The sequence below is a fragment of the Haemaphysalis longicornis genome, unplaced genomic scaffold (genome assembly GCF_048455015.1).
Source record: "Haemaphysalis longicornis isolate Haplotype H1 unplaced genomic scaffold, Haemaphysalis longicornis Haplotype H1 scaffold_7, whole genome shotgun sequence".
Classification (NCBI taxonomy): Eukaryota; Metazoa; Arthropoda; class Arachnida; order Ixodida; family Ixodidae; genus Haemaphysalis; species Haemaphysalis longicornis.
In genome coordinates, this window is record NW_027526422.1 from 138,534,363 (window position 1) to 138,559,719 (window position 25,357).

The 25,357-nt window shown below is 44.6% G+C and overlaps 1 protein-coding gene across 1 annotated transcript in view; it reads left to right on the forward strand.

Moving 5' to 3' along the window:
* The window catches only part of LOC144147060 (uncharacterized), a 107,974-nt gene that overhangs the window by 56,679 nt on the left and 25,938 nt on the right, over nucleotides 1-25,357 (forward strand). Inside the window, exons 10-12 of the mRNA XM_077679094.1 lie at nucleotides 985-1,206; nucleotides 12,976-13,163; nucleotides 14,177-14,331. Of these exons, the coding sequence (XP_077535220.1) occupies nucleotides 985-1,206; nucleotides 12,976-13,163; nucleotides 14,177-14,331 (565 nt within the window). The remainder of the gene's footprint in view (nucleotides 1-984; nucleotides 1,207-12,975; nucleotides 13,164-14,176; nucleotides 14,332-25,357) is intronic.

Consider the following 25,357-nt stretch of genomic DNA (forward strand, 5'->3'; position numbering starts at 1 on the left):
GAGCCCATTTAGAATTTTAAATACCATAAGAATGTACGAGGCCCGCAGTTTCAGTTTTGTCGCTGAAGAGCTTCCGACGGACTATGTCATGAGGCCAAATCACGACGTTCCACATTGAAGTCTCCACATGTCAGTACTTCGTCAAGGGGATATTGCGCACAAAGGTCCCGTAGCCACGTCAAATGTGCTCGTCTGAGGACAGTATCACTCATTAGTTGTTTATTTAAAGCAGACGTAAACCAGGCCTGCCTTGGATATCTCCAAATATCTTAGTTGTTATTGTTTCGCGGTTTAGGTAGAAAAAGAAGGTTGTCACCATTATATGTTTTTTCAAATCGTTCAGACATTTCTAGAAGCCCTTCTCTGCTCAAGTTAAAAATGATATTTTGCATCTGGCGCAATTGTTTAGTTACTTACAACACTCTAGATGCGACTAAGGGAGAACTCGGTGAAGTGTGTGCTTACTTGCCTTGCTCACGGCGGAGTGAATGCATCTTCCTGTGCCACAGCGTGCACTACGTAACTCGCAGCAATCAGCGTAAGTTGAGCATGCGCCTGTGTGCTGTGAGGCGGGTTATTTTGTTGTGTTGTTTCCTGCATCGCCGTCAAAGTGAGTGATACAGGCAGGAGATAAGACACACACATATTTAAAAGTATACTTAATATAACGTGTACATACATGATAGACTAGACTGACGCACTCGAATGTCACCAGCAAACCGTGTTGCCAGGACAGGTTTAGTAGCCCTTGCTCAATCAACTTACCATGCTGCTTCCAAAGGATTAATGTGTGAAGTTATATGCGCGACATTCCGCTGGGAAAATTTCTAAAAACTGCTATATCTATTTCCCGGACAGTTCTTTACGATTTCAACACCTCCTACCACCTTCCGGGCGTACTCATGCATTCTTGCTCGTGTATACAAAGCTGTTCGGTATTTCCAACGTAGAGGTTACTTTTACATTTTTTTCTTTACATCACAGGATGCGTGTATTGTCGATGTTAAGAACCAACAACAGGACACGGCACTTCTGCTCGCCGCCCGGAAAGGACACTGGAGAGTTGTCGAGTGTCTCCTCCTTGCTGGTGCGAGTATAAACAAAGGGGACCGCCATGGTCGAACCGCGTTGCACATCAGTTTGATGAAAGGACGTGAGGGACAAGCCAAATGCCAGGATTTGCCCAGAAGCCCTGGAATGAAAGTCGTATGTACCACAATTCTTACGGAACGCCATTCCCAAACTTGCCTAAAGAAATACTGCAAGATGTTAAACATGCTATCCAAATGCTCCATCGTGTTTTTTTGTTTCCCCTAAGTTCCTTTTTGTGGCCACTTTTTCGTATTTGTCTGCGAGATTATATGTTATTCACTGGCGTTTTTCTTAGAACGTCGACAAAAGGAAGATAGTTTATTAAGAACACTCATCTTTAGCACAGAGAGCGGTATTGACCATAACAAGAAACACCCCATTTCTACTTCTAATGTCCGATAAAATTCCCGCCGGGCACAGAAATCATCTTCTTAGCTATTCCCTAGAACAGTACTTGGGTCGTGCCTTGGAAGTTGAAAATTTAAAAAAATCACTCAATGTTTTTTTTTTACTTTACCAGCGTGAGTTTTTGCTACCCTGGATGAAACGCCGCCAAACGGGCATAACGTGGCCCATAGCCCCTGTGAAATGCAAGCGGCGACATGGTTTGCTATTGATATAGTTACTACCTTACTTAAACACAGAAAGTACAGCGAATGGTAATTATGAAAAGCTTCATAGCAGGTATGTCCGTATACGCATGTCAAGAACGATAAAAATAAAGCCAGATGTAAAGCTAGGATTCAAATTAAAATCACAGAAGAGAAAAATAACACCAATAAATAGTTATACAAACACTGAATTAGTGTCTGTCAATTGAACAGCTCACGTTGATATAAAAAATGAACTCTTATAACTTGCAATGATTTAGACTACAGAATATTTAGGTTACATCAAATGTCAAAATCCAGTACTTAATTCACCCAGAACTATTCAGTGCTAAAGCTTGCTTATATAAATTAGAAAGCTTTGGCTTACCATATCTGTGCCGTATTTCGTGCGAGCTCGGTGCACTTCCGAGCTTTCAAAATTGCGGAAATCACTCGAGTGTTTCTATTGTTAGGCCTGAAATATGTTTTCAAAAACTAACTTTTTTCGAGGTGACATTTGTACCGTTTGATTAGTGTAGTTTTGTAATAGTCGTTCATTGAAACAAGGATTTCATCACTTACATAGAGTACCACTGGGTATTATATGCTGCGTGTGCAATTATTCAAGCGTGTTCTTGCAGCATACTATTTTAGTGAAGTTTGAGGGGGGGTGGAGGGTTCCCTCACACGAGATAGTAGAACTGAACATAAGATAAAAATACTAAAGTATAAATTTAAAGTTTAAGACATTTGTGTAAACAAAATCTTTTCTATACCGGGCACCGCCGACCCTGCAAATCTCACGAACAACAGAATCTACGTAAAACTGCAATGACACCTTTATCGGGAAGAACACGAAAGCGTCTACAAACAGGCACGAGCTCAATGTCCCTGTATTTTTCAGAAAGACAGTTTCGACTCCCATTTCTTGCAATAGAAGGCCGTTTTCTTGTTTTATTTATTTATAGACACTTCCAGAGAATTCATTATGACACTTCTTAAGTATGTATTTGCATGAGTGACAAGGCAACTTGAATCTGAACTGCTAAGAAAAACTATTGTAATAGCACAATATATGACAAATTTGGCTGTATTATCAATGTTAAATACATCCTTTTTGTAAGCGCAGAAAACAAAAAATTATCAGATTGCTTCTCTGGGTATCTCCAACGAAACTCTTTAAAGAAGTGAATTGCATTCATTAAGAAGGTCAATTTACTGTTATACTAAAGATTTGATTATTCTATTTCCAATAGGTGCGTTGGAGGTTATAATGACGCAGTTTTTGCAAAATAGATAAGTCGTAAATTAGGTCACTAGCCTTGTGGTTATTTATGAATATCTCGGGTCTCAAGTTCTTTTCAAGAATAATTTCCTTCTGTGCCAAGAGAGCGGATTAGGTGAATAAGCACTCCGTAAACCTAAACTGGGAATTGGTAAATATTTTACATATGTGTACAAAGAGCACGTCGTTATGTACTACATTTTTAAAGTTAGATAACTGATGGTTTGAAAACTGGCCTAATCATTTGCAAACTGTTTTTGCCGCCATCCTTAAGAAAACTTATATCAGTGGGTTTGCCTATCTGCGGTCGTTAAGGGCCAATGCTACTTCCAAAATTAAGCATAAATTCGTGTTCAGAACCCGCAATACTGAATTCAGTACGTCCTTCATGGCCGAGTCTGGAGTTCATCTGCATCTGTAAGTTACAACAGCTGAGGGAAGTAAGAACATTCCATATTTCATTTGCACTCATTGGTAATAGAAAATGCGCTTTAATTTCGGTTCATATCTTAACAACGTCTATAGCCTTGGCTGGGACCGATGCCTTTTAAGGCAGGCAGTAATTGGTAAAATTATTTTTTAAAGCTTATTGACAGTAGTTTCGCAGTTCAATCGAAATCAAAAGTAGCATTGAGTGTTTGACAAGCAAGATAAGATCTTTTAATGCATCTGCGTTAATTAGGTACGCCCACACCGTCGTCTTTCGTAACAAAAAGCTTAGTCAATTTACTTGTATGGATTTTTCCATGTCCTCCATACTACTTCTGAGTAATAGTTTGTATACAATATTTTCACGCATACTTTTGTCAGATATTCCTTGGTGTACTAACGTTTTTACCGCCTCGTCTCCGTGTTGTAATTTTGCAAGGAAAACATACAAGGTATACCCTGACTTTTTATGAAAACATTCTTAGGCTCTCTCAGTACCTGTAATTTTTAGCACTTTGGGCCAATAATGTGTCATTCTCGCCTGAAAAAATGATACCGACAAATTGAGATTATCTCCTGATAGTTGATGGTTTGTTTTCTGTGGCTAGAGTTCTATACTTGCCTTTACCACACACAATATTACAAGGTAATCACTTGTAGGAGTGATGACTGTGCCAGCGCGCATTCCAATCGGTAATGCTAGTAATAAAAACGTCAATCGTCAAACTTTCAAGACCGCAGGCACGAATTGCAGTGTAATTCAATTTTTAGCATCATTAGACGACAGGCATGCGCACAGTTCGGATTGGTTTGACTACATCGTGTAAGAGTAAATGTTCACACCACAGTCAACAACTACTTGAAAGCTGCGCCTATACCTCGAGCAAGAGTAGGCATCAAAAATGTGCAAACGTGAGAGCAATCGTGTTTTGGAGCAGTTGTAGGGCACAAAACAAAGGACTGTTCGTCTGAACCCTCGGCAGTTTATAGTCGCACGTCACCCCTGCGCGAGCTTCCACTGGACAGATATTTATAGTGTTTTTATTCAGTACCCAAACACCTTCTTCTTTTTCATGCCACTTCAATCCCATTTTCAGTTCAGCAGGTAGCGAACGAAAATTGAGCTCTCGTAAGGTATGACCTGAGGAGAAGTGATTGCGGTTCGAGGCACAAATGAAGGGGGGGGGGGGCGAAGAGGGGATCTAGTTGATTGTTACAGCTAGGCTAATGACTTAGTACTGCTTCCCAATTGAGAATAGATCAGTGATTCCTTTCTTTCTTTCTTTCAGTTTATTCATGTAATAGGTTTACAAAAATATTCAAGACAGTGTTTGGACCCATAGCCAACAGGCTAGTCGTGGGTCCAGTACTAAATACGCTATCTTTACAGCGGCAAAAACGAACACATTGGTTAGTAAAAAGCAGCGAAATGAACATATCAAATGTTTAACCCATCACAACAAAATATTTGACACATCGTATATTATAACATACATAATAAACATACCCGTCACATATCAATAAAAAAGACAATTGATCATTATTTATACACACTTATTAGATGCAGTTTTAAAGCCAGAGAGAAGTTAGTTTTATTCCTGACGTTATTAGGTATACTGTTCCAAATATGGGCGACATTGAATTGAAATAATCTTTGTCTGTAGGTGTTACGGCAAACAGGCTCGGCATTGGTTATTAGTTGCAGCTTTGGTGTTTACTTTAGGGGAGAAAAATATACTCAACTGCAACGGATCACTATGTGGCACTATATTATCAATTGTTAGAGTAATTTTTTGCTTGTACACAAGGGTAAAGGTTAATATTCGTGTTAGCTGGAAAAGAGGTCTGCTAGGTTCTATTGAATTTGAAAACGTCATAATTCTTAAGCCGCGCTTTTGTATCAGAATAACCTGTTCCAGATATGTGATATCTGTGCCGCCCCAGGATTCCAGCAATAACTCAAGTGGCTATACACAAAAGCGAAGTACAATATCCGTAGTATGGCCAAATTAAAACATTCACGAGCTTTTAGTAAGATATGACACCCATAAGCCAGCTTTGAACAGACGTGTTGGATTTGCGACTTCCAGTGCATATCCGATTCGAAGATCATGCCCAAGTACTTCTAGGAAGACACATGCTGAAGTTGTTTGTTGTTTAAGGAAATAGATAACAAATTGGAACCTAATTGTTTTCGCCTTGAGTGAAAGATCGTGTATTTAGTTTTATCAAGATTAAGGGAGAGATGGTTGTTGTTGAACCACGCTAGTACACTTCTGAGATCGTGGTTTATTTTAGGCTGAATTTCTTCGATCGTCGCGCCTGTGAAAATAAGAGTCGTATCATCAGCGTACATTAATGCCTGTGAGTTTTCCAAAATTGATGGAAAGTCGTTTATGTACAAGGAGAATAGAATGGGCGCCAATACTGAGCCCTGAGGTAACCCGGTTAATACTGTTTGTGGGTCAGATATGAAGTTCCTAATTGTCACGCATTGTCTGCGATCAGATAAATAACTGGCTAACAATTAATGTATCTTACCCCTAAAACAATAATTGTAACGTTCACTCAATAATTTGGCATGATTAACTGTGTCGAAGGCCTTTTTTATGTCTAAATATACTACTACGGCTATATTATTGTTGTGAAGAGCAATGTTGAGAATTTGGCTTAGAACGAGTACTGCTGTGGATGTAGATCTTTTTGGTGTAAAGCCATGCTGACTGGGACTTTAATGTTGTACTCTGATATATATTTCCTAATATGACTGCTGAGAAGTTTCTCTAATATGGTATTTATAACACTTAACACCGAAATGGGTCTATAACTGCTAGGTTTTAGTTTGTCGCCTTCCTTGAAAAGAGGAACTAATTTAGCGGTTTTAATTTGGTGAGCGTAGATTCCGGTTTCTAGCGAGTGGTTAAATACATTCCGAAGATGCGGAGCGAGAATATCGATATTATCTTTGAATAACTTGACTGAAAACCTGTCTATCCCAGGGGCTTTTCTTGAATGAAGCATTTTAACTACGGCTATGATTTCATGCAGTTCAATATCATTTATTACATAACTGTTTGAAATAGGTTGCAGTGGTGGCTTTGAATTATTTATAGGATGTATTTGTTTGGCCAGCTCTGGGCCCACGTTGGTAAAAAAATCATTAAAAGAGTTTACTGTATTCTGGTCGACTAAATCAGGCTGTATTTGTGGCTTTGATTTTAAGCTAACGGCATCATTGACAATATCCCAAATTTTTCTCCTATCCCCATCCGCTTGTTCGATGACAGATGAATAGTACTCGCGCTTTCTTTTTCTCATCATAGAAACCGAAGCGTTCCTGAGGCGTTTGTATTGGGTATGGTAATATATATTATGTTTATTCTGTTTACATTTATTGTACCAGTGGTCCTTTCTCTTAAGAGTAGTAAAAATAAAGTATGTCATCCAGGGGCATATAGGTATAGAATATCTCGGAGTATTCATAGTTTTGGTGCTCTGGGTTAAGATACGAATTAGAGAACCAGTAAAGTTCTGATATTAGGTATCAATATTATCATCGTAGATAAGATTAAAATCTGTTTGTTCTTACAAACAATGGAACAGAGATTAATCAACCTTAGTGTTGGGCACAGTACCAAGTGACTTAGCATTCGTGGACAACTGGTTTCGAAGGGCAATAAAAATAGGCAAATGATCAGCGATAGAGTCAGAGATAACCCCGGTGACATCAGCTGGATCAACTGTCGGCGACATCAGCTGGATAGATGAGGAAAAGGAAGTGCGATAGAAGAAGTGAAGGGAATAGTGGTGCAACCAGGGTAGGCCGGGAAAAATTGTGAAAAATCGGCGGGAACAAAAAAAAAATTATGCCATATCCACGGAATGAATGATGATAAGTGGGGTGAAGCTCGAGAGGGGGAGATCATCGGTAACCGTAACTCTCCCGTGAAAGTTCGCCCATTACATCATTAAGAAAGACGTTAGACTGTGTGCGTACATTGTACAAATCAACTTTTATTTTGTTCTTTTATTTTGTTCTTGATCGTTTGTTGTTGTTGTTGTAGGGTTCGTGAGGCTGCAAGCAAGCGCTCGTATCGGCAGGCAAACCCCGATGCAGTGAGAACTCGCGAGGCGGCTGCGAAACGCATCAAGCGAGCTCAGCCCGAAGCTGCCGACGCGCGGTTTAACCCTTTCGGCCCTGGCGTCGTCATTTGACGACACAACACATAATATCCTCTAGCGCCCTAACAACAAAACCAAAACTGCTAGTTTTCAGGCTGAGGGTTGTTCAAGGTTGCCTCTTGCAATAGACACCAGCATTGTTGAGATTTCGCGAGGCTGGACGATATGAAAAAGACGAAGCTTCAGTGAACATAGGATATGACGACCGCGCGAGTAAGGAAACGGAAATTCCGGTTCGTCAAAATGTCTATAAATCTGTAAATACTTGGATTACCAGCTTCATATTTTTTTCTGTAAGATCAGGGTATCATAGGCTTTCCGAAAAAATGAAAAAAAAAAACTTTTTTACAAAAAAGAAATTTTTTAATTGCCTAATGACCTAATTAATTAACGTGCCTGTAAATTAATAAATACTTGCACTATTAGCGTAATTTTTCATTTCAGTGCTTCTGATGTCCAAAGCTGCACGAAAAAATGCATAAAAACAATTAGCGCTTGAAATAAAAAATCCAGGGCTGAAAGGGTTAAGCGCGACTTTCTAGACGAGATGCTTCGGCCTCTCTTTCGCGCACGGCAAGATCCTGTCGGCGAGCGCGCGCTGCCGCCGCCCTGCGCGCCCTCCGCTCCGCAGCCTTGTCAACAACCACCTCCTCCATCCGGTGACTCGTTGCGAAAGAGGAAGCGCATCAATAGCGATTGCCTTTTATAGTGTCAGTCACGTGCGAGTGACGTCATCATGACGTCACTCACACCAGCGCCACCTGCGAGTGAGTCATCGAACTAGGCTGTCACGTAGCGCCACCTGCGAGTGAGTCATCGAACTAGGCGGTCACGTAGCGCCACCTGCGAGTGAGTCATCGAATTAGGCGGAGGCGGTCACGTACCACGAGACACAAGGAATGGACAGACCCACGGCTTTAGGAGCTTCGCCCCTAAAACTCGGCAGGCTATGCGCTGGGAAGGAGTGCACTCGTAAATAAGGTGGTTGCCTTTACTAACAGAACACTAACCAGTCACTTGTCAGAAAAAACTAGGTGCGTAGAAGCTGGGGGTAGTAAATGTAGCACTCGTAAGTGAACTAACTTAAGCTGGCTGCAAGCCCCATTCCCTTCAGCAGGAATGTCCCAATGAAATTACTCCCCTTATCTACACGCTGTTACTACCTGGTCATGCATAACCCATTAACAGCGCGACCATAATCACTGGAGTGTGTGCGCACTAAACCTTTTGAACACTTTTTGGCCGCAAAGAGAGCAAAAACCTTGTCCCATGACACACCTTTAAATAAGGGTTTACCTAAGACAAGGTATAAGGATGAAAAAAGGGTCTGCTTGTGAACACCTTAAAGTAGTACGGTGTGAGCAGCGCACCTATGCCTGAGAATCTGGATTGATTGAGCGTGTAGCACGACATAGAGGCACATTCAACACGCCCATATCGCACTTTACAACAACTAAATTGAGCAAGAAAAAGAACGGGGTGCACTGGGAGAATAAGAACAGCTTACTTACCTCAGAAATACGTGTGCCCTTGTTGCTTTTGTAGCCAGCAGCGGAACGTCCTCCGATGAAGTTGGTGGGCTTGTCGCGAAGCAGAAATGTTCTAGCGAGAATTGTTACTTATGCATCTTTATGTGAGCATATACCAGTCAGCATCTGCATTTTTAAGGACCTTTTATATCTTGAGGTAGAGTGGGAAAAGTGCTATACTTATTCTGGTCAATTAGTTATAAAAGTTTGTTAGTGCCAACGAATATTTGTGGCAAACAAGCATGAGTTACTATGTGCATGGTCTAGACTAGTAACTCTAGCATAAATGTAGCGCCAATGAATAGTGCCAGCACCTACGTACCCTTCTCGGAAAATTCGAAAAGAGTTAGATAGTACAGCCGCTTACAAACCTTTTACTAGTGGTTTTCTTCAGCGTGTAGATTCGGTGAGAAAGGGAAGGAATTTGGCGATGGTAATGGAATCGGAGGCAGCAGAGAAGAAATAAATTGGTGTTGGCATACACGAGGGAGAGAAACAGTGAATAACCCACCGCGGTAGCTCAGTCTCTGCTTAGAGATACCATAGCAGCACAACGCAGTGGCTGCGTTGTGCTGCTGAGCACAAAGCCGCGGGTTCGATTCCCAGCCGTAGCGGCCGCTTTTCTGTGGAGGCGAAATGCTAAAACGCCCGTGTGTACGAGATTTCGGCGCACGTTAAAGATCCCCCGGTGGTCAAAAGTAATCCGGAGCCCTCCACTACGGCGCGCATCATCGCCTGCGTTGCGTCGGTGCGTTACACCCTACAACCAATTAACAGTGAATAGGAGTGTAATAGAAGTGGAAGGGGCATGGAGAAAGTGGAATAGAAAAAGATAAAGGAAGACAGAAGGGGGATAAAAAAGCGACGAAAGAGGTATGAGTGGGGTCCTATTTACAAAATTTGCAATATAACCTGATAATTTTAAAACTACCGGGTCAATCTGATACCCCTATTCGGTTATCATAAACGCATGCTTGTCAAAGCCAGGGATTGCACGTAGCGGAAGTACCTCAACCTCCCTTGTTTTCCGCAGGCGGAGCATGAATATTTATGAAGCACAAACTTTCGCAGTTAATAAGACGTGCATGCGCAACTTGCTGGGTGTCAGACAGCGGCCATTTTATTATTGTACACTGAAATGATGTTGACAAGCTTGAGCACGGCTTACTAACAGTTGTGGGCGCTAATCCACCCTTAAATATAGAAACTCTTCCACGTCAATATTGTCAGCGCCAGACAACACGCCAGGGCCACGGGCTTGGTACCAGACCAGCAGCGGAGTCGCCGCCTTTCTGGGCGGAGGGATGCTGGCGAGATGAATATGAAGACGCATACAGGAGTGCGTGCAAAAGTTTCACGAAGCCTGCTGATTGACAAGTCAAAGCGACAGGGCGTGAGCGATATCTGTCAACCTTGAGAATGATATCATGGCGAGGAAGACATGAAGGCGAAGGTGTATTTACGACACGTATTTACCAAAAGGACAGAAACATCATGGCATATGCTGAACTTCTTCTAGCCATAGTTTACGCGGCTTCTCAGCGAATACTATGTTGCCCTGCGCTGTCTTTTCAGCTGTGGCCTCAAGAATACTCATACGCATTGCGGGAATCTTGTCCATGCTGTGCGTGCAAAGCTAGCATCTGTTTGTTACGCTTTACTACAAGCCAGTTACTTGTTTTATAAACAGTACTAAAACACCTTGCTATGCTTTATGGAGTAGTGGCCAATCCGATTACATGGTTTCTCGGGGATGGAGGTACAATGCATATCTTAATCATATTCGCCGCTTGAAAAACGGGCTTTGAGAACAATCACCCACTCGAAACAAGCGGCACCTAGCAAACACCCTTTTCAGAAACCTAATGTTTGGAAATTTGATCATTTACGTTTCAAAATAGAGAACTTTCTTTATAATCATCATTTCGGCAGATCATTAGTTTATTCGTTATGGGGCCAAATGAATTATGCGGTTGGCCACCTTAGCCTGGCACCCATTAGTAATGTGTACGGGAAGCGAGTGCTAGAGTTTTTAGGGCGAAGATATACGATATACCATATAAAATCAATGAATAAAAAGTTTTCCGTCCTCCCTCCCCCACACCGATATACCATACAAAATCAATGAATAAAAAAGTTTAGTTACAACATGAAACTACACCTGCCTAAATAAATCCTTAAAAATGAACACTAGCCCACGATTGTGAGTCATTGATACTAAACATGCCATTGCGTTTTCTTCTTACACGCCTCTCTTTTGCACAAACCTCTTTGACAAGTATTGAGAAAAAGAGAGAAAGGTCTTTATTGGGGGAAAGCAGAGAGGTCTGCTGGCTTGTTAACGCCTACATGCTACTCTGCGGGGTGGGGGTGGAGGGAGGACGGAATAAAGTTACATTAGGGAGTAAGGCGGAAGGGAGAGAAGAAGGACGGAAATAAAACATGTAAAAAGCAGGAGGTAGCGTGTGTGTTGGGGACCGTCAGTGCGACATGTGGGAAGACTATAGACGGTTACACAGTGCAGGTTTATTCTGGCTATATATCATCCCAGCGATACCGATGTCATTGAGGTATTCAAATTAACGTGGCTAGCACTTTACACTGAGGTGAGGGAGATGGCCATGGTCCTAAAAGTGCTTTTAAAGTTAGGAAACTACGGTAAAGACACTCGATCTTCTCTGCGAGGTCATTTATTGCATGGCTGTATGTAGGGCACTCCAGTAAGGTATGTTTGACTTTTTCCGGTGGACCGCAGTTGTCGCAATGCGGGTTTGAGGTTAAGCCAATGCGATACCGCTAGGTATTTGTGAGAGCAACGTTGATACGCATTCATGGAACAAAGTCTGTAGCCGACGTGGAATTCGCTCCTGTAGCCCCATTACCCAAGTAGGATCGCATGATGCAGCAATAGGTGCTGGTTTTTCGGGAAAGAGCAGAAGGTGCTTCTTTCTCTGAAAACAAGCTCCTTTGCTAGTCTCACGGCATCATGCTTTGTGAACAAAATGTTCCTCACTATCCACAGTCGCCAATCCTCTCTTGGCACCCTCATGTGCTTTTTAGTTGCCTGTGATGCCTCAGTATGCAGCGATCCACTGCAGTATCATGCGATACCCGGCGACGCAGACTAGATGATTTAGGTAGGAGACACAAAGTTATATATGTTCGTGAATTCTGAAGCAGCTAGCACGTTGAAGAGTTTGTAGCACTATCTTCGAATCGGTAAAGATTCGAAGACAGTAGCGGAGACTGTAGCGAAGTGCTTGTTTAATGACATGAAGCTCAGCAGATGAGGATTATGTTGGCGTTTAAGACGGTTTGACAGTGCTTGACCGGGTGATGAAATGAAGAGTCCAGTTTTGATTTTACTTTGAAGCCCATACGATATACCAGTGTACCGTAAACGCACTGCTGCAAACGGAGTCCCAATGCATTTTGCATATGTACCAAAGTATTCTGTATGTTCTGTGTTTTTTTTTATTTTGTATTCTGTAAATATTCTGTATTCTGCATTCTGTAAATATGCTGTGTTTTGGTTATGTGCCCGTGTACATTGAATAAATGCCAACGTTTTTTTGTACACTTGGTGTATAAGCCTTCTGCACGTTTGTTCATGAGGGATGTCTGTGGCAAGTTTAAGTATATAAGCTTCGAATTACCGTCACCGCAGTGCCATTGTGTTTTGTTTGTGGACCCTAAACTATCCTTCGGCTATTAGGTTTAACGCTGTTCTTGACTATGTGTGCAAAGAAGTAGATGAACTTTCACTCAATCCATCAACTTATAGAACCCTGCATATCCCCCTGAGAAGCAAAACATCCTCTCTTGTTGTTTGGATTAGTCATAACAAATTATTCGGCACGTTGCACAGGTACAGAAGAAAATTCAGCACCGTGGTCACGCTGATGTTGATGAGAGAATTTTGGTGGCCTGCTTCCTAGTATGGAGCGGTGCGGACATTCATTGCCATGACGAGGCAGGAATCACTCCGGTGAACCTCGCTTGCAATCTGCAGGAGCCTGCTGTGGATCTTCTTGCTTTCTTGTCTGTAGAAAAAAGGTGAGCAGGCCTTTTTCTTACGCTGCTTGGCTCAATATATACAGTAGTCTATCGTTAGTTGCATGCCAAATGCCGTTGAACAAGCTTTCTCTTGGCTGTCTTTTTTATGGTTTGAAAGAAAGCAATTTTAGTGTTGATGCATAGTGCGCTTAAATAAAAAGCAGCTTTCCAGTAAAGGCTTCTATAAAACCCTCTTGATCGCACTTTCTGAGTACCTTGCTCTCACAAATCAATAGGTCTGGTATTGTTTTTAGTAGTCACCAGGTACCACTGGAGGTTCACAATTTGTCGATAATATTCAGGTAGCAATGAGTATTATGTAATAACTTCAAGGGCTAACTTGAAAGTTTAGCGGTATGTATAAGGAGTGATTTTTACAAGAATTTTAATCTCTGACTTTGCTTTCAAATGACTGAAAGATGTTGGGTTCGCTCTGGTCACTTCTGCCGAAAAAATAACGGTTGAGCCCATTGTTCTTTTACTTGTAATATATTTAACGTCAACGCTGGCAGTCGCTGTTTCAGAATATTGTTAGGGCCTTTTGCAAGTTATACACGTACTGCCGCTTAATCGTAAATGTGATGCGAAATACCGCTTTAGGGGTTTTGTAACTAAAATGATGGGTGGTTTTTTTCTTCAACATAATACTGTGACGTTGCCTGAAAAATACGATGCACTATATAATGTACTATCAAAATACCCAGCAGCTACACGCGTAGGATACAGGTGCAGTGCTACCTGCTATTGGAATTATTTCCCTATATTTCATACAGAATCATTGTGGTCGCTCCCCCATTTAGCGATTCCAGTCACGCTAAAACCTGTAAATTTGTTTTGGTCCAATGAGTCAATGCCAATGGTACCGTTCATATTAAATCAGGGGCTGACAGAAATTTCAGACTATCGCATCCAGCTAAAGCTTTGTGGACGGCCACGCACCCAGGCCTCTGAATTCTAAACCTTCGAGACATTTTGGCTGGCATATTTCAACTATCTTTGTACCATTCCCACAGGCATGTGAGCGGCGGAAAATGTAAAAACTGCCTTGAAGCGCGTGCCAGCACGTCTTTCACACCTTGTGGTCATACCTTGTACTGTGACGAATGTGGCCGTAGCATGATACGCTGTCGGTTCTGCGGGAAGTTGATCGCCACAAGGGTCCCTGCTGGTAAGTCACGTTTTAGAAAAGCGTTGTCCAGTCTATAATATCCGCGCCATTAGGCAGACACCAGATTATACAATGTAAATAATTCACGCAGATTCTCACTTTCATAGTAATAATCTGACTGAAACGTTAATCGATAGCACGATGCAAAAAACCCGCTGTTTTGTTACGTAAGCAGAGTGCTACATACTACGGCGATCGGACTACGCTTCCCGATGTTGTGAAGGAACTTTCGCCATCGTAGAGAAACACTCTTGAGACTTCTTGATTTAAAATAGCACGCTGCACGCAACGCATTACCAATTACTTAAGCTTGAAACAAGCACTCAAAACCACAGGAAATAGAAGCAACAATGCCTTTTTGTAAAGGCTTAAACTTAAACAATTGCCGAGAGAACATTTCACAAGGAGTGACTTGCGAGAGAGATCGCAAGCAGAACAAGATCCTATTGTTATACGTAAGTTCTGACTCAACTTACAGTCTTAAAGGTTGCTTAGAAAATTAGACGTGCGAAATATAAATGCATGAGTTAATCCGGTCCGTTACTATGTTGTACGAGCAGGCCCTTCTCGGGGCCCTCATGGCCGCTACGCGGCGTGATTACTCCCAATCATACAGAGAAACAAGGGTGCTTTCAAACTATGTGATCGCCTGCTCCTTTGCGCAGCTTGTTTGGTGTTAAAACACTAGCCTTCCTAAGCGTCATCTCGCAACGCACTTCATAAACAAATCGTCACGACAGATGGCGCCTTAATTATACTTTTGTAAACGCAGTGCGGGTCGAGTTGCATCAGTTCTTGTGAAGGGAGAACATAATCATACCGACCAGACACCGGTTATTCAAATTCAATTGAACAGTGTAGTATTCGCGGTTTGTTTTGATGCATGTGACCGAGGAGTAACATAACATTCCTTGCATCCAAAACGCAATTGTTTACTGAGAGTAGAAAGTAATAATTTTATGGAGCCTTTCATACTTGACAATGATGTTATTATACATAAAGACGCAATATGTCTCACCTTTTTATGTATGCGAACACCCAGTGCCTCTCGCCACTGGGTAGACGCCACGGTCGTATTGCAATTCATTTACCAGGATGGCTCGGTGTGCGTCCTAATGGCGAGCCCGCACTTAGTGGTTCACACGGCAGTCGGCAAAAGCACACAGTAGCTGCACAGTAGAAGATGCTGAACCCAAATTTTGGTGACGCCATTCGTGGTATCAAGATTGTTACAGCGGGTCCTATCTGTGGCGCTCTCTGGCCACGCGACATTGCACACGTATAATCATCATCATCATCATCATCACCAGCCTATCTACGCCCACTGCAGGACAAAGGCCTCTCCCATTATTCTCCAATTACCTCGGTCTTGTGCCAACTGTGACCAATTTATCCCCGCAAACTTCTTGATCTCATCTGCCCATCTAACTTTCTGCCGCCCCCTGCAACGCTAGCCTTCTCTAGGGATCCACTCTGTTACCCTTAATGACCAGCGGTTATCTTGCCTTCGCATTAAATGCCCTGCCCACGTCCATTTCTTCTTCTTAATTTCTACTAATATGTCTTTAACACCAGTTTGCTCCCTGACCCACTCCGCTCTCTTCTTGTCCCTTAATGTTACACCTATCATTTTCCGCTCCATTGCCCGCTGAGTGGTTCTCAATTTAAGTTGAACCCTCTTGGTGAGCCTCCAAGTTTCTGCCCCGTAGGTGAGTACCGGTAAGATGCAGCTGTCATACACTTTCTTCTTCAGCGACAATGGTAGGCTGCTATTCATTATATGAGAATGTCTTCCATATGCACCCCACCCCATTCTGATCCTTCTAATTATCTCTGCCTCATGGTTGGGATCTGGGGTCACAACTTGGCCTAAGTAGATATATTCGCTTACCACTTCCACTGCCTCGCCACCTATCTCAAACTGCTGTGCTGTCCCGAGGTTAATAATCATTACTTTAGTTTTCTGCATATTAATTTTCAGGCCCACGGTTCTACTCTGTTCGCCCAGTGCGGAAAGCACGCTTTGCAATTCGTCGCCCGAGTTACTTAGCAAGGCAACGTCATCAGCAAATCTGAGGTTACTGAGGTATTCTCCATTAACCCTTACTCCCACTTGTTCCCAATCCAACGTTCTGAATACTTCTTGTAAGCATGCTGTGAATAACATTGGAGAGATTGTGTCTCCTGGTCTGACACCCTTCCTTATAGGTATTTTACTGCTCTCCCTATGGAGGATGATGGTAGCTGTAGACCCATTGTAGATATCCTCTAGTATTCTTACATAATGCTCATCTACCCCCTGGTTCCGTAATGCCTGAATGACTGCTAGGGTTTCGACCGAGTCAAATGCTTTCTCATAATCTATGAAGGCAATATATAAGGGTTCAGTATACTCAGCGCACTTCTCTATCACCTGATTGATCGTGTGAATATGGTCCATTGTTGAATAACCTTTACGGAAAACTGCTTAATCTTTAGGTTGACTGAAATCTAAGGTTGCAGAGATTCGGTTAGCGATTACCTTGGTAAAGTACCTTGTAGACGACTGACAGTAAGCTTATCGGCCTGTAATTTTTCAAGTCCTTTATGTCGCCTTTCTTATGGATTAGGATGATGTTCGCGTTCTTCCAAGATTCCGGTACCATTGCGGTCATTAGGCATTGCGTATACAGGTTTGCCAGTTTTTCAAGTACAACTTCTCCGCCATCCTTCAAGAGGTCTGCTGTTATCTGATCCTCACCAGGTGCTTTGCCCCCTTTCATTTCTTTCAAAGCCTTCCTTACTTCTTCGGTCATTACTGGTGGGATGTCTATCTGCTCTGAACTACTGTCTCGTTCGGCATAAGCCTGTATGTCCGGGCTACTGTACAGATCCCTATAGAACACCTCGGACACTGTGACTATTTTATCCTTATTTGTGATGACATTGCCTTGCGTATCCTTAAGTGCATACATCTGATTTTTCCCCACGCCTAGACGTCTCTTCACTGCTTTCAGGCTACCTCCGTTCTTTACGGCGTATTCGATCCTCTCCATATTGTACTTCCGTATGTCAGCTGTCTTACGCTTATTGATTAGCTTGGAGAGCTCCGCTAGTTCTATTCTGTCAGCTGCGGTGGAGATTCTCATGGTTTGCCGTTTCGTGATTAGATCTTTCGTCTCCTGTGAAAGTTTACCAGTATCCTGTCTAGCCATAGTGCCCCCGACTTCTACTGCACACTCCGTGATGATGCGTGTAAGGTTGTCGCTGGCTTCCTACAATAATGGAAGCACTATATTCCTACCGTAGAGGAATATTCATATTCCTAACATATTCCTAATGTATACCTAACATATTCCTAACATATGTGTAACATTCCCCGGATGAGTTGGCACTAGCCAAAAGTATAGTGTATCGAAGGAACGGGCTCGTTGTGAACAGCTCTACTCACCGGTTTACAAGTCACATTCTCTTGACGGTGCCGGGAGCCTGATAGAGTTACCGGTATTCATGGCTGTCCCAAAAATATTCTATTTGTGTGGTGTGGGACCACTGCAGCATCCACCGGTCTGCACACAGGAACATGTCCTCTTTTTCCAATTTAAAGTTGGGGCACTGAATTGGCCTCGCGCTGCAAGGCCCTGCTAAGAGCATAGTTTATCTAAGGTTCACACGTACGCAACGCTCTCAACAGGACCACTTGTTCGATGTTGATACGATTATTATAGACAGTGAGCCGGAAATGTCGATGCCCCGTTGGCATTTGGTAGTGTCTATTGCTCTCTCGGTGTCTGGTTGCTAAAGGGGTACAATCGCCAGCGAATGGCGTAAGTGTCATCGATAAAAATTTTAAATGGCAAACGCGCACAGACTGCGTATTTATCGAAAACGACCGTTTCATACCCTAATGTGAGTGTCACGTTCGGTACCGCCAATAAAAGAGCCGAGGTACGTGCCTTGACTGCTATGATAAAGTCCCTTGTTCCTGGGTAACACGTACGTTCAGACGCTGCCACTGGAAAAACAAATGGTCGGTACCTTTCCCGGCCGGGAGGCGTAGCACCTGTTCATTAGGAGAACATTTCGCCGGTAAAAAGCTGCGTTAGGGAAAGTCCTTCATCGTGAGGCGCGCAATGTGTCTTTCTTCTGCAGCGTCATAGCCGAGCAGCTTATCCTCTCCGCACAATGTCGAGCGAATCCAAACATACGATTAACTGGCACCGTAATGGAGAAGAGAGCCAATTGCCTTTACAGCCACTAAGGCTCCTCCGGATCATCAAGTGAAGGCGTTGGTAGATGTATCCAATCGCTAGGAGAGGACTAGCCAGCCGTCAACTATGCTGGGTACAAGACGCAGCGGGCTCATCCAGGGCGTAGCTCAATCAAATTCAGCAAAAGTATTTCAGGCCTTGTGTGTGTGATTATCGTGATACATTAAAGGTTTTCTTTCTCACCCGAAAGCGACAGGTACGTGAATTTGTTGGATGTCATTAGATCACTGTTGTATTGAACCGAATGCTCTTTTCTGAATTAGATCCCGTCGGTGATGCACAACAGTTGGAACACTCACTTTTTTGTTGTCGATTTGCTGGGCGTTGTTTCATTTTGTGGTCGCTGGCATTGTAAGCACCGAAAGCTCCTCTTCTTGCCAAAACAAAAAGCCTGATATCCCGTACGACGTAGGCGAATCTTGATAGAATTAGCGCTCGTGGGTTCTGGCCTTTTCTACCAGGTCCACTGTATTCACGCATGCTGAATATGTGATCTTCCTCCCTCCTACCGGACGGGCACCAGAATTCTTTCATGTGAGGAAGGGATGTCCGGCAGCAGGGCGCACCGGTTTTGCTGAAGGCAGAATGCCATCCCCTACGTTACAGCAGAAGTATGTTGTTCCTAAATCCATTCAAGAGGCCGTTCACGCGATGGCTTCCAATTGACCCAGCTTTTCTAGTTTATAGGCGTTCTTTTTGAAAGCTTACTTCTCTTCCTCACAGTATACGCATCATAAACATTTGGTGAATGCATCATCCAACATCTGTTGATGAAACTCCCGTAGCTAAGTATTGAAGGCGCTCTCGGCCGCTTTACTCTTGCCCATTGCCACACGCTTCTTTTTTTGAGATTATTTGAGATGCAGCTGTAATGTTCAACAGCCACTGGATGTGCAAATCCAGGCTATTGCATGGTGATAGTGTGCGTGTCGTAAAGTTACAATCACAATTGGATCAAACCAGGGACACCTAAGCAGGCCAGCAGACTGTCGGCTTAGTCGTCGTCTTTATCATTGATTGGAAATAGAGGATTAAATACCACCCTCTTATTTTGTAGAGCGCGGGATGTGTAGGTGACGGAAATCTGGGCTGTATATGAATGCGGTATATGACAGAATCCCGAAATGTTGGATGGCTGAAGTTAGAACAATATAATTAGTGTGGATTTCTTGACCTCCGCGACGCATAATTGATGTTTCCTAATTCATGCATTGTAATTGAAAATGTATGCATTCCTAATTTTTTCGTCATTTATAATTAGGTAACTGCGCAAAAATGACGAATTTTACAAATAAAGAGCAAGAGCAAACTATTCCACAACCTGCAACTATATTTATTGGGAAAATATTACATTTGCATAATTGCCAAGGCGACCCAGCCTTCCTTGTCTTTTCACCCTGTGCAACATCTCGTGCACATGTCAGAAAAGTGTACAGTCAAAGCAATTTCATCGAAAGGACAATTCTTCCCAGTGCGTGGCAGGGAGAACATACTAACACAACAATGGCTGTAATATAAATTGTAATAATTCCCTAGGATTAGACAATTTAGCTTGTTTCGGTGTTTGATGATGATGCCACGCCTATCAAAGCAAGTGCACAATGAGTCTTGGAGTGAATGGATAAGGGGCCAGTTGTGGCATTTTTCACATTATTGGTATGCTCCCATAGTCATTCAATAGAACTTCTGCACTTCTGATCAAAGTATTTTGTCTGACCGGCCCACAGCATTACATATAACATACACCCTACCATCTAGCAACTTAACATTGTTGTGAATATCGCATGCATGCTTTCCAATGCTTGTTTTTCATTTAACGCCAATTACCAGATTCAGGAGGTTCAACAAAAATTACATTTATATCTGTTCGTCTACCAGTTTTCGAATTGTGGCACATATAATGCTTGCTGGAATTATTGTGTACCTTTTGTATTGCTTGGCCTATTCCGCCGCCGTTCACTAGAACTCTCCCCGGCTCCTTTCAGCGCTTCATGTACAACAGTCATAAATGATACAATCGCAAGCCTGCTTGTTTATTGCAATACACTTGGAGGGATTCACCCCTCTTGAGTCTTTGAGTGTCCCGACGAAAAGGGTAGTAGTCATGTGCAGGATCTAGACCCGTGCTCAAACAAATATCATAAATATTGCCCCAAACCATGGATTGTGTTTGTTTACTTGTGTTTTGCGTGTCCATTCGCTTGCGCCTGGCTGTTATCCATACTTTAGGAGCAGCGCGTTATTCGTAATCTTTTTATTTATCACACAGAGGTTATCTTGTTTGACAGGGAGAGAGTTTCGCCTTGTCTTCAATAGACTAGACTAATCTTTCTTCTCCAGCCTTCTTGATGCAATTTGAAGGTTCGACAAACAATCACGCCGAAAGATAAGTGCCGGCAGAGAAGACGCCATGGCATTAGATTCGCCGACATTCGACTGTGTACGTTGCATTCTTGACTGCTTCGTCGCTGCTTTGTAACCTTTTAGTTCTTAGAGGAGCACAAGTTCGCTCGAATACCGTTTTGTTCATTAAAGAGACCTGCGTCGTCCTTGGTACGTGAAATTTTGTGGAGCTGCTCGGCACGCACACTTTATGCTTTGTACACCCCCTGCAAGCCTACAAGCAAGTCCAGCTAGAGCCAGCCACCGATTGCAAGGTTTATCACCTGGGTTTGGTCTTTGTGCCAAAAGGTCCTCGAGAGTGACCGCTGCAACCACCGCCATGCTTGAAAAAGCTACTTCACCAGTCGGCCTGCAGCAATCCTGAGAGCCACTAGTAATTAACTGGTCATCTTCAGAAGATCCCGACGAATGGCTGGGACATCTCCAGCGCGTACGGGCATTCAACCAATGGGACGACAACGAAACACTCAGGCAAATGTTATATCTTGAATGCTCTGCCCGAATTCGTCTCCAGAACCACGAGTGCACCCTAAAGACCTCGACGTTATTCAACACGAGAATTTAGATACTTTCACGACTATGATACACAAGGAACGGGCAGAACAGTTCCTGCAAACACACACGCATCATCACAATGAAAGTGTGGTGGTGTTTGTTGAGGAAATGCGCACGGACCCGGCAATGACGGGCGAACAGAAACTAAGGCTTTTGATGCCAGGAGAAAAGCAAGAATTCTTGTTCTGCCTTTTCCGCCACACCTTAATACCGCGCCCGAATTCGCATGCGAGGCGAGCGCGATGGAGAAGACGCTAGAACTACGAAGGGAGCAGTATGACCGCCCAATCAATGCAGTGGTTTCGGAGACAATTGGTTCCGGCGCTCTCACCTACGATACAGTGCGTGAGAACATCGGCACGGTTGTGAGGAGGAGCTGTGGAAACGTTTCCTAACAAGGCCAAACCCCCAATTTGCTGCCCTGACCGATGTGATCCGAGAAGTTCAACACGCACTGGAGCCTTCTACGGCATCGGAAGCACCCCATGAGCCACAAGCCATGGCCTACGCCAAAGCTGTTCGTCGGCCCCGCCCAGCGCCTCCTTGTCCTCAGGAGACCCAGCCACACCGCCGTCCATTGTCACCCAGCCGACCGTCTGTGTTCCAAAACCCGACAACAAAGAAGCTTTCTCCTCTGCCGCCCCCCCCCCCGAAAGGTGAACCCCCGATAATCGCCCTCTGTGCTACCACGGTGGAGAGGCCGACCACATCTATCGTCGCTGCCGATACACGAGGCTCATACTGCGTGGTTTCTCCGTCAACGTACCTGGCCCTTTTCCCGCACAACGAACACGGGAGATCGACGAGTATCTATCTCAGACCAGCCGTCGCCCACACCGTTTCACCCGTTCACCATCCCCCTAGCCATAAGTATTTGCAAGGGGCCGCAGCAACACTAACGTCGCCCGTGGAACGTCCAAAACATACAAATATGTAGCACAGAAGACGAGAGACACAGACAAGTAGACACACACGGCGCTACCGTGTGTGTCTACTTGTCGTCGTGTGTGTCTACTTGTCTGTGTCTTTCGTCTTCTGCGCTACATATTTATAAGTTATGAACCAACAAGCCCAAATTTCCACGCGTGGAACGTCCCCCAGCCTACGAAGGAGAAACTGAATTCGACAGCTTCTGGAGGTGAAGTTCTACTGCGGCGAAAACTTAAAAACTTGCCAACCACGCCTTGGCGCACTGAATACCATGGTTTACGACGCGAGCATGGCCATACTCCCCGACCCAATTTAGACGTCACTCCCGTGCAAGACGACAACCACACAGCGCGATGTGTACGTGACATGGCTCAGCCTGCAATTGAGGACACGACGACAACGACGACGCAAGGTTCCGACCGTCAATACGCACAAGCCGATATACGGCACCCCGAAGCATTAGCAACTCGAGGAAGGAAGCGTCCGACGTCCAGTTGCCAGCGATATCTTTGATGTAGTCGCCCTCATTACACAAGGGAGCCTACTACTCAGTAATGATCGTATCATTCGTGTCTAAGTTGAAGAAATATATGACCAGCCGACACGGTCCACACATGCGCACAGCAGGAAGTGTGACGAGGATGTTGGGCTATGTACTGCGCCGACGGGTATGCGTCGGTGTCTGTGCTGGAGAGAGGGACTTATGAGAGCTGAGCAGCTAGAAGAGGAAGTCGACGACGATCGGTCTCGACTAGGTTGGTGCGTGAATCCGGACACTCTACTCTGGCTTTTCCCCTGTAAATAACTGGTGAATACAATACGTTCCCCGTAACATTTTGGTGTGAGGTGCGGGGTAGGACACACGCAGCACGGAGCTCCGCAGCGGACGGAAAGTTTCCCGACCATTGATGGCGCCCGAGGGAGCTACCGCGACTGCATCCCCATTCATCGTTATCTCCCAGCAGCGTGACCCGGGCACGTTCTGCGGCACAGATGATATTGTTGTATTGTGTTGTACATCCTTGTGTTGTACAGCGCTTGTGTTGTACATCCCTCCGTCTTTCGTCCTGTTGTTTTGCGCACTGTGTGTGTTTCGTTCAAGATGATTTACCAACTCGCCCAACTTTCGGTGTTGCTTCAGATGATATTGACCTTGAAGACTGGCTGAAGACGTATGAGCGCGTTAGCGCTCATAACAGGTGGGATCCCACCATCATGCTTGCGAACGTGGACAACTCTTTGAGGGGGTTGGCCAGGACTTGGTTTCTAACTAACGAAGAGACGGTAACAATTTGGGAAGACTGTAAATCCAAGCTGCGAGAGCTCTTCGGGAATCCTGTAGACCGCCAAACTGCCGCGAAGAAGGCACTGGCTTCCCGTGTACAGACCCCTACCGAGCCTTATGTGGCGTACATTCTGGACGTGCTAAACCTTGTGCCAGAAAGCTGACGACCAAATGGCGGAAGCGGACCAGGTCGGGCATATCCTCAAGGGAATAGCGGACGACGCTTTCAATTTACTCATGTGCAAGGACTGCACAACCGTGTAAATCGGTCATTAAGAAATGCCGCCGGTTTGAGCAGGCGACATGACGTCGCCTGACTACAAATTTTACCCGACTTCTGAACACCGCTCCAACGTCGTCGTGCGAGGATCGTTGTCTTTCCGAACATCGACCCCCGGAGACTGACACGAGCCCAGCTACGTCGGGAAGTCTGACCAGGCTTATAAGACGAGAGCTCGAGGCTATGGCCCCCACGACGCTTCCCCAGTCGGAAACGTGCCTGCCGTCCATCCCTGTGATCCAAGCGGTCGTTCGGGAAGAAGTAGCCAAGCTCGCCTTTCAGCCTGTTGGCGCTGTGAGAGGCCAAGGCGTTCGCGCGCCTCACCTGTCCTCGAGCTACGGCGGCCGCAATGAATGCCAACCGTCCACCTATCGTAGCCGCTACCTTTCGGAATGGAGGACAGCCGATGACAAGCCGATTTGCTTCCACTGCCCCCGAGTCGGGCATGTTGCACGGTACTGCCAGAGGCGTTCACCATTCCCAGTCCGGCAAGTCCTTTCCAGCTACACGTACCCTGATCAGATGCCTCGTCGCTTCACTCCACCGTCTCCGCCGCAACCAGCAGTCGTCAACGCTCCGTTCCGCCGATACAGCCGATCGCCGCCACCCCAGCGCCGTCACTCCCGTTCGCTACAGCCCCGGCATCCCTTCTCGCCGACGCCGTATAACAACTCCCGTCCAAAAAACTAAATGATGCAACTCTCAGAGGTGATGCTGCATGTCCGACGACCCCCGAAAATCCTTTGTTGACGCTTTTTACAAGAAAAAATTTACTAGAGATTCAAGTTGACGATGTTGGCGTTACCGCCTTGATTGACACGGGTACACATATGTCTATTATGAACTCGGAGCTTCGCCGCCGCCTTCTCAAGGTGCACGCGCCCCCCACTTCAAGTGTTGTACGAGTCGCTGATGGAAGTACGCCCACTGTCGCCGGGATGTGTGCAGCGCGTCTTACTATTGCTGGCCGACAAACCGTCGTGTTGTTTACTGTGCTAGACGAATGCTCTGACGATGTTATTGTTGGCCTCGATTTTCTCGCGGACCATTCAGCACCCATAGATTGTTCGGTGGAGTCCTCCACTTGGAGCTGCCTTCTTATCACGGCCACGACGATGTCCGGAGGCAGCACTTCTGTTCCTCAGCCGACGTTCGTTTACCGCCCCTAGCCACTACACTCGTGTCCTTGCAACTGTCTCCCCTTGTCCCTAATGGTGATTACCTCGCTTCACCTCTTGCTGACGTACTCTTCGAGCGTAATGTGATGACGCCGCACGCTGTAGTAACAGTTTTGGGTGGTCGCATCCGAGTGCCGTTCACCAA